General features: G+C 37.5%; 1 protein-coding gene across 1 annotated transcript in view; it reads right to left on the minus strand.

The window, feature by feature from the left end:
• The window catches only part of ETV1 (ETS variant transcription factor 1), a 66,709-nt gene that overhangs the window by 38,207 nt on the left and 13,340 nt on the right, over nt 1-15,162 (minus strand). Inside the window, 1 exon segment of the mRNA XM_032182098.1 lies at nt 15,003-15,056. Coding sequence (XP_032037989.1) covers nt 15,003-15,056 — 54 coding nt within the window.

Below are 15,162 nucleotides of genomic sequence, written 5' to 3' on the forward strand. Positions count from 1 at the left end.
TTAACTATGGAATAATCGCCTTCTGCATTCTGGTGATTATTTACTGAATAGCTTATTTCTACAATCATTTAGGATTTGAACTACACACTTGAAGACAGCAGCTTCTGAATTTCAAGAAACCGTTGAATAAGTATCGGACTATCAGACAAAAGGATGCCTAAACAGGGTGCTCTTCCATTTCATTCCAATATACTTTAAAATGACATGTGCTGGATAATTGGCTGAGATGGCAGAGGAGGAATTAGCTGAAGCAGGTGCTGGACCCAGCTGACCACCGTATCCTTCGTACTCTGGAGGTTACTGATGCTACAGCTGAATGTGGCACACAGCCTGGTGTAGCTAAAAAAAATGAAATAAAAACACCACACTGGGCAGATGCCAGGTGAGGAGAGGTTGCAGGACAGAAGGACAGTAAAGGTGGTAACTGAGTCATTCCAGTTAACCTGTTCCCAGGTGATTTTGAATTGATAGCCTACACATATAGATCACTGCAATAGCTGAAGACAGAGTGACTGCAAACACAGAATCAAGGCAAGATCTGCAATTGTTTTCACCTACGCAATCTCTTGGCTAGGCTAGGCAATGGCTTAAAAATAAAAAAAAAATAAAAAAATCTTTTGCTTCTGACCACTGAAAACAGCTATGATGATGAGCAAGACTTGAAGACTGTGGACTGTTTCAAAAGTGACTGAGCAGATTACAATCTACACAGTCCACCAAGTTCTCCATCCATTTGATCTATCAAGTCACTGTTATCGATCTTAGCTGAGCTCCAGTCAACTGGATTCATTTAGGTCCTGCTCTCTGCCAGATATTGGAAGAAACTGGTGACAAATTGGATATCTGACACACAGATGTTTATCATCGCTGTGGTTTCAGGAGACTCTTCTGGAAGTTTATATAAAAACTGAACATAGACAAGAAACCTGAATTGTCAGGATCTCATGAACACAAGCTGCTAGAAAAGCGATATCCCTAAGCAAACCTGTCATTTTTTTAATTTTTTTTAAAGAAGAAGAAATATATGATTTTGATATGAATGCTACTGCCCATCTTATAGTTACACATACCAAATCAGAACTTACTGAAGACAGAGAATTTGTCCCTAAAGACAACTGGCCTCCATCTAGTCCTACTGCATGGGTGGGGTTCATCCACCTGGATCAGAGCTTGAATCAGTGTTTGGGCATTTGTGTGCGTGCAAAGAGGAATCAATTGGAAGTAAACACAGTGAATGTGTATGAATGCCTCTGCAACAATACAATATGTACAGTCAAAATACATATAATACTGTAATAAAAGGCAGTAAGGTTTTTATTCTTACATATATATATGCAACTATAAAGAATATGGGGAAGAGGCATGCAGAACAAAAATTAAGGTTAATAATTCCTCTAGCTAGGTCCTTTCGTATGTAAGGGTCCTGGCTCTAAGTCAAATTTCTAAGGAAATCTGTGCATGGCATCACTGTGAATGTTCTGCCATGCCTCACCTTGGTGCTCCTTCCCAGAAGTAGAACTTCATGACTGGGCAGTACTTGGCAAACCTATTAGATATGATTCCATCAATTCAGGTCTTTGCCTTGGCTTCAGATCAGGTCCTTCCAGCCCCTACCAGCTCAATAGATAGAAACAGCATGGGATCTCATTTTTTTGGAAGCTAGTTCTGAACGATGAGCCCAAGCACCAGCTTTCAAAGCCAACTGGCAAGAATAGAATACGTGGGCCAAGATGGATCTATTTGAGAAGCCTTGTTTAACAAAAAGCAAATACCAGCTTTGAAGTAATCTGTCACCTTTACTGGAAAATATGCAACTACAAATGCACTTTAATAACAGTTAGAACTCACTCTGCAAATGAAGCAAATTGCTTATTTTCTCTTCCAGCCTAAAGCATACAATACTGTGCATGTCAATTAACAGTCTACTTGAATACTGCATTGCCAGAATGCTACAAAATAGTATAGTCTTTAAAATCATCAGGGGGTGGAGAAGGATGGGGGGTTGAAGAATAAGAGACAGTCCAAAATTGGGGGATTTTGCTTGCAAAATCCCCATGGACTGTTCTCAGATAACATGCTATAAGAAGAAAAAAAATACTGATTCTGAATTTGAAATAGGAAAAAGCAGTAAGCAGGTAAAGATGAACTGCACTGAAAGCAGTAGAGTAGTACTGCAGAGTTTCAAGATGGAAAATAACAGCATATTTTCCTACAACTAATACTGGATAATTCTGAACCTTAAAGTCGGCAGTAATGCCCCTGCATTAACAAGGATTGTTTGCTATAATAAATTTCTCTTGCTTAGGAGTAGGGGGAGGGGTTTTCTTTTGTTTTGATTTTTTCTTTTTTTTTTTATGCAAACCACAAAGCATTACATATTAAGGACTAAAAGACAAAAAACAAGTATTGATGAAAATCAATTTTAAACTAATTGAATTACCTGCTCATCTCTAGATTATGTTAATTCTATATATCAACCATAATTATTCCATCTTTACTATAATCTGGCATTTAAGATATATTAAGATATATATTAATAAAGCATTTGAGAATAACAATAAAACCAAAAAGAAGGTTTATTTAGAGAACAGAGGGGTTCATTGTACCTACAGCATGTCGAAATTGTGGTAAGGTTGCATAAGTATCCAATACAGCAGGTTTACCGTAGGGCATTTGTACATGGTAAAAAAGTGGACCAGCAAAATTACAATTATAGAGCAGATGATTGCCACTTCCCTACAGTATAGTTTGCGTGACTCCTAAAAATGATGTTCCTGCCTCTTTTCAGCAAATAAATTCTTCTAGACACTTCTTCAGAACTGGAAATAAACGTCATTCTTTAACTGAAACATGCTTTCCTAAAGCTTCTGTGCTAGGACTCTAAAAATTGGTGCCAGTTTAGCTATTTCTGGGCAACTAACCTAGGACCCCCCCCCACACACACACACCCTACACACACTGCTGCCGTGGATGAAGCCTTATTGAGAGGCTGAAGGTGGACTCCACCCTCTGTGTGGAGTCGGGATACAATATCAGAGGTTATACCCATATAATTTAATAAATGGTTTAGTCCCCATTTTAATAAAAAGATACCTATCCCTTGTTTGCTTGTCTGCACAGTTGCAATTTTTGAAATATTCATTAGTGTTACTGAGGGTACCCCTGCAGCTTTCTGATGCTGGCAGTGCTGAAGGCACCACTGAGATAATTTGGATATTTGTAGCCACTTGGCTTCTCATTTAAGAGGTCCATGCCGGTTGAAAATTGAAGTTGCAACTATGTTCTGTGTATCAAAAAAATAAAAAGCCAACCCTTCCCACCTGGCTAGAGAAAGGGGAAGGGGAAAGGTTTCAGAATATATCAATACAAGTTAACCTACTCCCCAGACCCAAAGAACAATTACAAGGCAAACTTTTCAACAGGCTGCTGGTAAACACTTTTGGACTAAACTAACACTTTATTTAGGCAGCTGCTAGCAGGCTGGACTGCCCCATGGGATTATAAAACTGCCTATACTCTACCTCCAAGCAAAGAACTAATTTGACACAATTTTGCCTAGCTGACCCCCTCTCCTCATCCACCCCCAAAAGATTTCAGCTTCTAGTTAAGAATTGTCCAGAAGGTATTTTTATTCATTGGGAGCTGCAGTCACTGACACAGTTTCTTAGCCTCCGAAATCGGCAATCTCACAGAAATGCTGTCATGGGCACTGCTTTATACTGATTTACGTCCCCTTCATGCAATGCTCTCCTTTTCTTCCAGACATTTACCTGTCTGACTTCATGAGGCCTGCCACGCAGGCAGCCCAGGGGAAAGTGCTGCCATAGGGGTAGAGGCCCCACACCTGGACCTCCAGGGCAAAAGTTTAACTTGCTGATAAATACCACAGACACTCGGTAACTCTACGAATAAGGTAAGGAAATTTGCAGAATATTGGTAGGAGGGAGAAAGGGAGGATTAATATAGGAGGAGCAAACTGTCTTGCTTTAGTGTTTGAGGAGAAAAGGTGAGGCAGGAGGAAGAGATCTCCCCACTCCCCTGCCCCCAAAACAAACAGAGGCTTAGGGCTCTCTTAAGGAGGAAGCAGTAACCTCATAAAAATTAAACCAACTGGGATCTAAAACCCATGGATAGCATAACATGATCACGAGGGAAAAAAATCTGAAGAATTTGTAATCCCCCTATACCGGATCTGGCAGCATCCAGGACCCCAGAGAGAAAGGCTTGTTCTTCATGTGCATTAGCTTGTGGTGTTACAGTCCTGGGAGGAGATCAGGAGCATTTGTTCCTACAGTTACTTACAAGGTATGTGGCTCCAAAGGCTCCCAGGCAGGGTGTAAGGGGAGGCAAAACCTCCTTGAAAGTCTTAATGTAAAATCAAGCCTGGGAGAAAACTTAAATTGTATTCCTACCTGGGAATTATCAATAGAGTTAAATGGGAAGAAAAGAAAGCTGGCCACTAAATCAGGGTCTGTGTGCTTTTCTGAGGACAGGAGTTCCATTTGCAGCAATTTCCAAAATTTAATTTAAATTGCAAGAGGTAATGGCTAAGTACTACAAAACTGCCATTACTAAAATATCCAAGTGAGATAATATCCCAGCGTTTTATACACACGCAATTTTGACTTCAGGTAAATTAGCAATGTGGGGGTTTCAGGTCTGGATTTTAATAGGATGCACAGACAGAAATACAATGAAGAAAACTTTGGAAATTCTAACAAATATATTTGGCAGATATAACACTCATCTGTAAAATAAACTTTTTTTGTGCATGTATGTTCTGTTTTAAAGGCATGAAATCTAGAAATTTAGGAAAGCATGTTGACAGCAAAAAACAAACAGGAACTGATTCTGATTTATCTCCCTCTTATACGGAATTTCAAGTCACATCAACCTAGTTTGGGTTTTGGTTTTGCTTTGTTTTGTTTTGTTTGTATGTTTTCACACATATTCATACAAAGAGCTAATAACCACCTACATGTGAGAAGGCAACTGATCTTGTACCTGCAGCTGAACAAGAAGTGAAAGAAGCTGGATTTAATATCTGGTTCTGCCATTATTTGTTTGTAACCAAAACATCTTTTGGTGTTAGAAGATTTCTTCTAGTTTTAAGTATCTCAGTCTTCGGAGCCTACCTTCAGAGGCTCATAATCAGTGTGTTAATTTGCTTCCCTGTAAAATAGGAATATCCTCATAATAAATGAACATCATAATAATAGATTACCCTTAAGGATAATCATGCCTGTCTGTCAGTTAGCTACTGAAGAGTATGTGAAAGCAAGAGAAGCCAATAAATAATGGACTACACAGTTACCTCTCTAGCATAAATTAAACAACTAATTTAAAATATTCTTTACAATTTGTTTTTATTTTAGCAAATCTCAAAGACAGGCATCAAAAGGAAGAAAACTGCATTTCCAGCAAATGATTTTTAATTTGTTTCTGACTTTTACAGTAAGAACATGCATACATTCATAAAACAAGTACACGCTAACGCAGGCTAGCTAATGGGATTTTTGTTTACTTTGTTGGAAGAATGAGACTGTCACCATCCCAGATGTATGTGTCTTTCATACTTCCATGCTAAATTTTCAAGAATACTCACCAGTAAAGCAACTCTAACAATCTTAACCTAAATCTGTTAAAAAGTGAGGCTGAAATCTAAATCCTTAGTCTACTACCAACTACAAAAAACACTGCAAAACCCTGCATTCTCCACTGTAAAAGGTGCAGGCCACTGAAATGAGTCAACAATAATACTCAGCTCACAAGTTTTTATCACTGATTCAACAGGGGAACAAAGAAGCCATTGTCAAAAGTGGTTACGTCTGGGAACAAAAAGTCAGGACTTAAATAAGTAGCCTGATATTTAAAGACTCTTAGAAAAGTGCTCTTTTTGAAGCTGGTGGAATTTTGACCACCTGCAACCAGGCTCTGATTTTCAGCACAGACGTTTAAAGGCTTCTGCCACTTTAAGCATCCTTTCTGTAGAGGGGGCTCACAATGGAATACACAGAACCATTACATACATTACACATATTTTCTGAACCTCATCATTCCTGATGTTGTGTGATTATTTTACACATGAATGCAACCAGTAAGACTGAAAACTACATGGCGTGTACATTTCCTATATACTGAACATACAAGTACACTTTGAAAATGCGCACTTGTACAAATCTGGCTCACAAATGCTACTCTCAAATACTTAAAACTTCTGTACTTTTCTAAATAGTGGCACTGTTTTGAAGTTCCTTATATCTCCATTTATGTTAGTACTTTAGTTATGTGAACTTTGCTTTACGGATGGGTTAATAAGAAAATATTGCACTCAGTTTCAGCAAGAAGACATTAGAGTATGAAAAAAGGGGTTATCTTTTTCAGATATACATTAGAAGCAGAAAAGAAAACAATATTTGAGCAAAGAGGATCAAATTAGTAAGACTGGGAATTGTTTTTTGCACATGTAATTTTTGAATGTCCTTGATGATGACTCATAACATATAAATTTAAAGACAACAACCTGGCCAGTCAGTAACCTTCCTATTCAGAGACTGCAGGACTTGGCAGTAAATTTGCTAAAAAATATTTCACTACATTAACTTACTGGCAACCACATTTGCTGAATAAGTTCATAAACAGTCACAGGAAAAAAAGGGAACCAGAAATAAAGTTGCTAATCATTCACTCTTTTCTAACATGCATAATCCTCAGTTTACAGAAAAAATAGATACATAAGAAAAAAGATATCCTTCACCAAGACAGTTCACTTCTCTTTTCACCTCAAATCAAGGTCCAACTGTAATCCAGAAATGGGTAAGAGTAATGTGTCAAAGACACGGAGATCAAGAGGAATAAGTAAAAGGAAAAGAAAACTTCTTAGGCAAAAGACTAGAGCAGATGCCTTTAAAAAGGAATCAGTTTTCCATTTACAAGGTTAGACTAGTTTGGGTTTATTTCTGGAAAAAGCATTGACCATTTCTAAAACCTGAAAAGCTTAACTTGCCTACTTAGTACACTGAGTAGCTAGTCTAACAAATATCATAATTTATGCATATTTAACAGCTTATAAAAAGTTCCACCCAAATTACTTCCCAGCACTGAAGTGCACAACAAAAGTGACCACAACAAAAGGATAGAGAACCTCAAGCAAGGGGCATATTTTCCTGTATGCTCACTGAGGCTACCAAAATCGGTATTGCATGCCATGAATGTATCACTAACTGTCCAACACTTAATGGATGTTTTGAGGACTGTCACTCTCTCCTGCCTTTTTTTCCTTCTACACCCTTTGAAAACTTCACGGCAGTCTGTAGGAGAGCCTGACTTCTGTCTTCTGTTGCTGATGCAGCAAGCAGTAGGAAAAAAAAAAAAAAAAAAAAAGACACAAAAACGATACAGCCTGTAAATATGTTTTACCTATGGAAACACAAAATAAACTGAAGCAGACTCAGCTTGCAGACTGCCTCTTTATTTTACACCATTCCAGAACTCGTGGATTTTCAAATCATTATTTAGGCTGTTCTTGGAATACAAAACACTTTTTGCAAAAATACTGCATGGAAATCAGTTTAAAGAGAATAATGATTTTGTATCAAACAATCACAGAGACCCTTCAGTCTGCCTTGTTTGGTTTTGATTTCTCTGTGAAAATACAGTAGAAAAAAAAATCTGCATACTTTGTTTAATACAACTGGAGCTGAACAGATGCTCTAATACATATACATGCTCCTGATGAAATTAACTAAACAACTATCTGTTTTAAAACAGAAATAACTGTTGTGTTAAGAAAATACTGCCGTGACTACAAGTTACAGCGTGAGGCTTGCCTGTATTTCCACAGATGGGATCTTCACAGAGTCCTTATGAGGATGGGAGGAGGGGAAGCTTCCTCAGAGAGGAAATGAAAGTTTTTTTCAAAACTAAAAATCCAACATTTTGAATAAAATGTGTTTAATGCTTTTTGTTTTTATGTAAACAGACCTCAGGAAGTGATCTGACAGCCTTAAGAAATTACCATTTGAAAGAAAAAAGGTCTACATGCTTCATCTTTGATCTACGAGACAGATTTATCACAGGACAGGATGACTGAAGTTTATTCATTAGCTGATAAACTCCACATGCAACCCAAGCCTTTAATCTGCAATAAAACAGCAAATGAGGATGGGGCTCTGAGGAAAGAGCACCAAGTCAGCTTGGTCTAACAAGGACGGGCGGGTGGAAGGCCAGGGGAGGACAGGGTGACAAAAGTCCCACAACAACAGCGCCATCCAGTTGCTTAGGATCCTCCGTACATCAGTGCTGGAAACCACGGGTTTCACAGCCTGGCCCTGTGCTGTTAAACCACATCTACGTTAAACCACATCTATGGTTGCATTGTCACAACTGGGACGCCCAGGGGTACCTCACAATTAGCAATAAAATTCCCATCACGGCATGTGGAGCACTCTGAAAGGAACGGCTTCAACTTTAAAAGTTTGAGAAAGAAAAAGCCACGTGCTCAACGATGCCCTGTCATTTGTTTCACAGAGCTATTGCCACCGCAGGTACTTGCACAATTTGTGACCCAGTGCCACTGCTACAATTCAGGAGAACCTAAATCCTTCTTCTTTCAAAGGTGAAAATGTAGCACCAAAATACAGTCAGAAAATCATATAAACAGAAACTAATTTTTAAAATCAAGGCAAATCAACATTTTTTCCCTGCCATTAAGGTCACAAATTAAAGGCCTTAGAATCCACCAGTTGCCTCTTGGTAAAACTTTTCCAAGAATTAAATCTTGCAAGATAGAACAGGTCACAACTCCAGTAGAATTAAATATTTCCAAAAATCCTCTAGAGGAAGGAGTAGGAAAAATAATTCATCTTAGCATAAACTAATGCCCAGCAACAAACCACAAAACGAGCCCACAAAGTTCTCTGAAAGACACCAATTCCAAACATATTTTGATTAAGGAAAGAAAGAAAGAAAGAAAGAAAGAAAGAAAGAAAGAAAGAAAGAAAGAAAGAAAGAAAGAAAGAAAAGGAAAAAGAAAGCAAGCAAGCAAAGAGTTGATAAAAGTTTCAGTCCTGCTTTAAACAAAGGAAACAAGTGCTCAGGAACACAATGAAAGAAGCAAGGCTATCTAAGGGAACCTTGAAGGGAGATAGGTGGTCAGCATCGACTCCTCAGTCTGACCTCTCCAGCTCTTACAACAGCAATTGCATTGGACTCTTTGTAAAATGCTTTTGAGATCTCTAGATAAGTGATCATTAAGAAAGCTGTATACCTCACAGCAGAGTGATACATGCATTTCTGCACCTACTTCAAACCAAGAAACAAAGACGTTAAGCAACATGCCCAAGGTCACGCAAAGCTAAGGGCAAACTTACAGAGCTCTGACTCTCACAGCCGTTTAAGAAGAATCTGTTAGTTGGGCATACTCTAAAACAAATAAATAAATGTATCTGTATTTGACAATGTCTGACCTATGAAAGGAAGTAGTTTTAAAGTTGAGTGGCAAGAAACAAAGCACGGCTGCAGCAGAAAGCCCTAACAGGGAATAGCTGAGTATCAAGAACTAGCACCACCCTGTAGGATATTTGTCAGACTGTCACCTGCAGTACCATTCTTGCAGAAATACACTTAAAGAAAATGTAATTCCAGCCACGTAGTCTCTAAAGAAAAATACACCAACAACAGAAATGAAAAAAAGAAAATAAAAATTAAAAAAAGAAAACTAAAAGCACACTGGGTGTGTGCAACTTGCCACACAGAAAACCAAAATACTACCAACTGCGATTTCTAGGACACTGTGCACTACCAAGATATGACTACCAGCTGCCTATGCACTGAATCATCATGTTAAAAATGCTGACATTTTTTCAGTCCACTATGTTTTTTTCTAGAAGCTGCAAAATTAAACTATTCTACAGCACAAACAAAACCAAACCCAGTAAACAGATCTCCTTTTAACTTTGTTAGGTCCATCAGAACTTACATTATTCTGGTATTTTCTATTTCATTTTATTAGCATATTTCTTCTCCAAAATATGTAAAAATAAGTGAAAATTAAGCTCCACAAACTGTTCAAACCAGCTCTTGTTATACTAAGGCAAATAGGAAATGCTCTTCAGGTTGTAAAATTCACTTTTGAAACTTAAGTCACAGAAAGAGAAAGAAAATAAAACAAACAGAACATTTTTCTCCTGATGGTGCAAAAAGCTGTGCATGATCTTATATGCTGCAAACATGTAAATAAATATTAAAGCTTTTCCTCATTTAAACTGCATTTGGAATATCCTTAGCCATTAGTTAAAATGACAGAAGAATACAGCTACCTGAAGCCTTTGTAAAGAATCTCTCTTTAACAGGCTTTTAAAGATTGCAAGCTAGAGCATCTAAAAAGCACATCCCTGAATAATTTAAGGCTCCTGGCATCTACATTGAAAGAGCTCTTTTGCTAAACCTGGAGAAAAGAAAAAAAAAAAAAGAAAAAGAGAGAGAGAAAGAGAGAGAAAGAATAAGGGTCTTGAAAGATCAGCAACAAAGTCGCTGCTAAAAAGTATTATTCCTATCTTAAAGTTTAATCAGACATGGAGGAGCAGGGATTTTACAGCCAGCCCTTCCCATTTACTGTCAACAGATGTGGTCTAACATTAACACTTACCCCTTGGCAGTGTTAAGTTAATACTGTGATGGCCAGGGAAATGATACAGGCACAAAAGGAAAGAGCAGGAAGGACACCGGTCAAGAACACGAAGCACAGCACAAATCTTCATGAGCATAAATTCAATAATAAATAGTGAAAGCAAGATTTTATCCAGAATTTTAAATAGTAACCAATGTTTTAGGGCAGAAGAAGAAGGAGGAAAAAAGAAAAAAAAAAAAAAAAAGAACTCTAGAAGAACAGACCAATGTAAATACAAATTATTTTAAAATAGCAAAACATGATTATGCTATTAAGACAACAGGCAATCTGGTTTGGTGCAGGGTAATCCCCGTTTATAACCAATAGCACCAAGGTCAAATTACAAATCAGTGCACTGTTGACAATACTAAGTTTTCTCTGCCAACTAAATCCTTTAGACATCAGCAAATCCTACCTACTTCCTCCATCCAAAACCATCCAAACAATAGGAGCAAGCAATCTTCACCTCAACAGCTATTAACTTCGAGCAAACTGAAAAATTTATTCATTTTTACTCCCAGATTGGAAAGTCCTTGCTGTTCTATGGTATCTGAAAACCTTGCCACTGATTACAGCCAGTTCAAGATCTGGCTCCTCCTCAGTATATGAAAATGGACTGGCAACAATAGGAAACCTTATCTGAGGAAGTTAACACAGGTTATCCTTCTTGACATGTAAATAGAGACCTTATAAGGCCAGAAAAACAGCTTTTAACTAAGAATTCAGAAAAAATGTATCCTATAGTCGTTAAAAAAAAATATCAAAAAGCTGTTTTTCTTGGTGAAACAGTCTTTGCATTTTTGCTTTATGCCACTTTTCACATAATTGCTGGAAGAAGAGACATTTGTTGGTAGCTTAAAACATAGCAAACAGGTCGGCTGCTGCATGAAGTACAGAAACAGATTCAAGAGAGGGGCAAAACCACCCTGCTTAGTACAGAATGATTCCTTGCTCTTTTTTGTGGAATTTGTATATCTTTAAAGAATAGACATGAAAGAGTAAGAAAATTACACTATTTAATATGCAATTTCCATAATTTTTCCTGCGTAATTGCAAGATGAAAACATCTTGTGATGCATTTTTCTCACACACAACTTAAAAAGTTCAGTTACTGCAGAAAGCAGAAGGTTAAGAGAAACTAAATGGTGATTTGTTTTTCAAATTTCAGCAGAACAGACTGGTTGTTATCTACTCTTCATTCTTCTCACTCTGAGCTAAACTAAAAAACTGTTCTTTGTAGTATGTATTCAAGGTTAAAAAAAGAAGTATAATAAAAAAGTAATACAAGATGGACAAGACAGGGCTTTGGACACTGAAAAAAAAAAAAAAAAAGGTTTATAAGTGTAGACATGTCTAAGATTTCTCTAGGAGGAAGAAACTTTTCCCAAAAGGCACACTGGAATAACAAAATAAATTCAGCTTTAAAGAGGCAAAATGAAGTTTAAAGCATTAAGGGGAAGCTTAACTAGCTAGATCCTTAGTTGTTAGGATATATATAATTCCAGCAACGTCAATAATATGACATGAAGTTATGCTAACTGTTGATCTCACTCGTAGTATCTAGAGCCCACACCTAACTATAAATACATATATTATGTTTGCTTTTTAAAAACTGATTGAAGCTTAATAGCAACTCATAATTGAAATATTCATGGTCCCAAGTTAGCTTTGAAGTTAAATCCCTAAGTGGATAAAGTGGACTGTATATCTAATCTAAACTAAATGTTTCCCTTAGTTACTAATACAAATGCAGTTTCACTAGTTCAAATCATTATTACAGAAAAGAAATGAAAAACCCATGGCACTTTAAGGGGCATTTAATCCTGCTCAGTGCCAGGACACAGCACATGTTCTTGGCAGTATCACCTATTCTGCTGCCTTCCACATCTTTGCTTCCAGATTTGACTACCCTGGTTCTAACTAGGCAAGGTTTTAACCAGAGTTTCCCAGAACTGCCACTGTTACATCGTTTCTTACAATTTCTTTCAAATGTTGCAAGTTTCAATTTAAGACCTACCTCAGTTTTAAAGCCCATTTTTCAAGGAATTAAACTAGAAGTAAAATGTAACTAAGATTATACCTGAGCTGTAGCTGTTTCAGAGGAGCACCTACTTTTCTTTACATATTCTGCAAATCACATTAACCCATCTCCTTTATCTGTACATGGCACCATAAATGAGATTTTTTCAGAAAATTTAAATGAGGCCGGAGAAGAAAAGTGCACCAAAAATGTATGGTTTGCTTGCATCTGCACCAGAAAATGACTACGACCTTCAATGGTTTAATACTTGTGTCCTTCACCATTTAGGGCCTAAATGAGTGTATCAGTACTGAACCTACAAAGGTCATTTTTTGCAATGAAAACTTACCCATCCTCTCCCGAAAGAGAAAGAGAGGGAGAAAGAGAGGGAGGAAGAGAAAGAAAAGCCAAGTGCTTCTGCCAGATTCTTGCCAGTAACAGGGTTAACGCTGCTCAGACTTACAGATTATATATAGTAAGTAATTATAATACAGTTTGAAGGCAGGTTTGGATCCTAGAGAAAACAGTCACAACCGCGGCACTTTTGCAACAGTAATTTCCCCATGGCTTTGGTTATGTTCATCTCCATTCCTGTTTTGCAGAGCCCTCAGCTACATACATTATATACAAGTGTATGTCTGAAACTCCGTAACCTTTGCCAGGGTAACTCTCCAGGAAGCTCTCCTGACCTTTACTTAAGATAAAGAAAGCAACTGAAATGAAGAAATAAATGTTCCCTTTGATAATACTGTGTAAGCTGTGGGCTAAGGAACTTTGAAATACAACAGCATTAATGAAATAGCTATATTAGGAGAATTTCTTTATCACCAAAAGCAGTGACAAGCTTCAATGGGGCTTTTCATTCACAGTTCACAAATTGTTTTCCAAGAATCATTGACTTGTTGTGTAACAATAATTGTGGGCTAATAGAAGCCCTAACTGTACTTTGTACTCTTACACAAAGGATGTATGCATACATGACTACATTTGGACACAGCTCCATATGTAGGATAAAGTATTTAATTTTCAATGTATAGAACAGTTTCAGCTTTCATATTATATTAAAAAATAAAATAAAATCTGTGAAGGCTGAGGTGGGAAAAAAAAAATGTTACAAAGGGTAACTCTAAAAGTGACTGTGCTTGCTGGTTGGTATATATAGAGGAACTTGTAGGGAAAAACAAAAACTAGGTATACTATCAGCATTCCGGGGAAGACATTTTTTTTTTTCTTTTTCTCCATGAAATGCTGTCACATATGCTCCATATATTGTTAAAACTGTTTCTAAATAACTGGAAAAATCCTCTACAAGACCTATACCAAAACTTAACAATTCTGAACTTGTTTTTTAGGGGTTAAAGACTATTGTAATGCATTTTTTTCTGATCTCTCAAACTTTAATCCCAACATATCAGTACATGACTGTCTTTAACAGCTATCTGGTTTAGTGAACTGCAGTAATTCACTCTGATAGGATAAATTATTTAAGTTATTTAGCAAAACGGAAAAGCTACCATGCGCTCTGCTGCAATCAGCAGACACTGTTTAGAAGAGACCTGATGATGGAGAGAAGACTTGCCGTGAGTAAGAAAGATGCGTGAAGAAGCTGCAAGAAGCCTGTGACTTGGTCACACAGCATCTCTCATGCCGTATCTTTGAAATGCCCTTGAAACCACCTAAAACCACAGACCAGCAACGTACAGTATTCTGCTTACCAGAATAGTAGCAGTTTAGCAGGTATGGGCAAGATTTGAGGGACACAGGTTAACAAAATAACTCTGGGGACATGTTAGTAAAATAGCAAACAACACAAAGCATCCAACTTAATACAACTCCTGCTTTTTTGCTTACTTCAAAGCAAAATGCCACCATGCTAGAATTACTTAAAAATGCTCCAGCAGTGTCTGTACTTGATTATGTGCAGGCATTTATGTATTGGTACACAAACCTATCAAGCAGCCAATTTCTGCCCGGTATAGTTGTCTCCTACGTCCCTAACATCTGACTTGGGCCAACGTCCACCTCCTCATACCCTAGGGACAGAGAAAGCCCCTCTGCCTCTAGGCAGGACTTTTCCCTTGCTTCCCTGGGGTTGGAAATGACACTTGCTGGCCCCCTCTAAAGGTTATACCTTCAGACCAAAGAGCCATTTTGGGCTCTTTCTTGATAATCGCCGCTTGCTTTATCTATTCCTTGCACTGATGTCACTGCCACAGCAAAAGGCACCATCACATGATTACAGATGACACAATAAATAACAAGAGCCAAATATAAATATACAAGTACGAAAGCGATGATTCATACTATACTTACAACTTTCAGCCTGATAGTCTGGCACAAACTGCTCGTCATTGTCAGGTACCTGAGCTGAAGAAAGGAAAACAAAAACAAACAAAAAAACAACAACAAACAAACAAACAAAAAAAAAAAAAAAAAAAAAAAAAGGAAAGAATTAAAAGAAGCCATCTAAAGC

The sequence above is a fragment of the Aythya fuligula genome, chromosome 2 (assembly GCF_009819795.1).
Source record: "Aythya fuligula isolate bAytFul2 chromosome 2, bAytFul2.pri, whole genome shotgun sequence".
In the NCBI taxonomy this organism is placed as follows: domain Eukaryota; kingdom Metazoa; phylum Chordata; class Aves; order Anseriformes; family Anatidae; genus Aythya; species Aythya fuligula.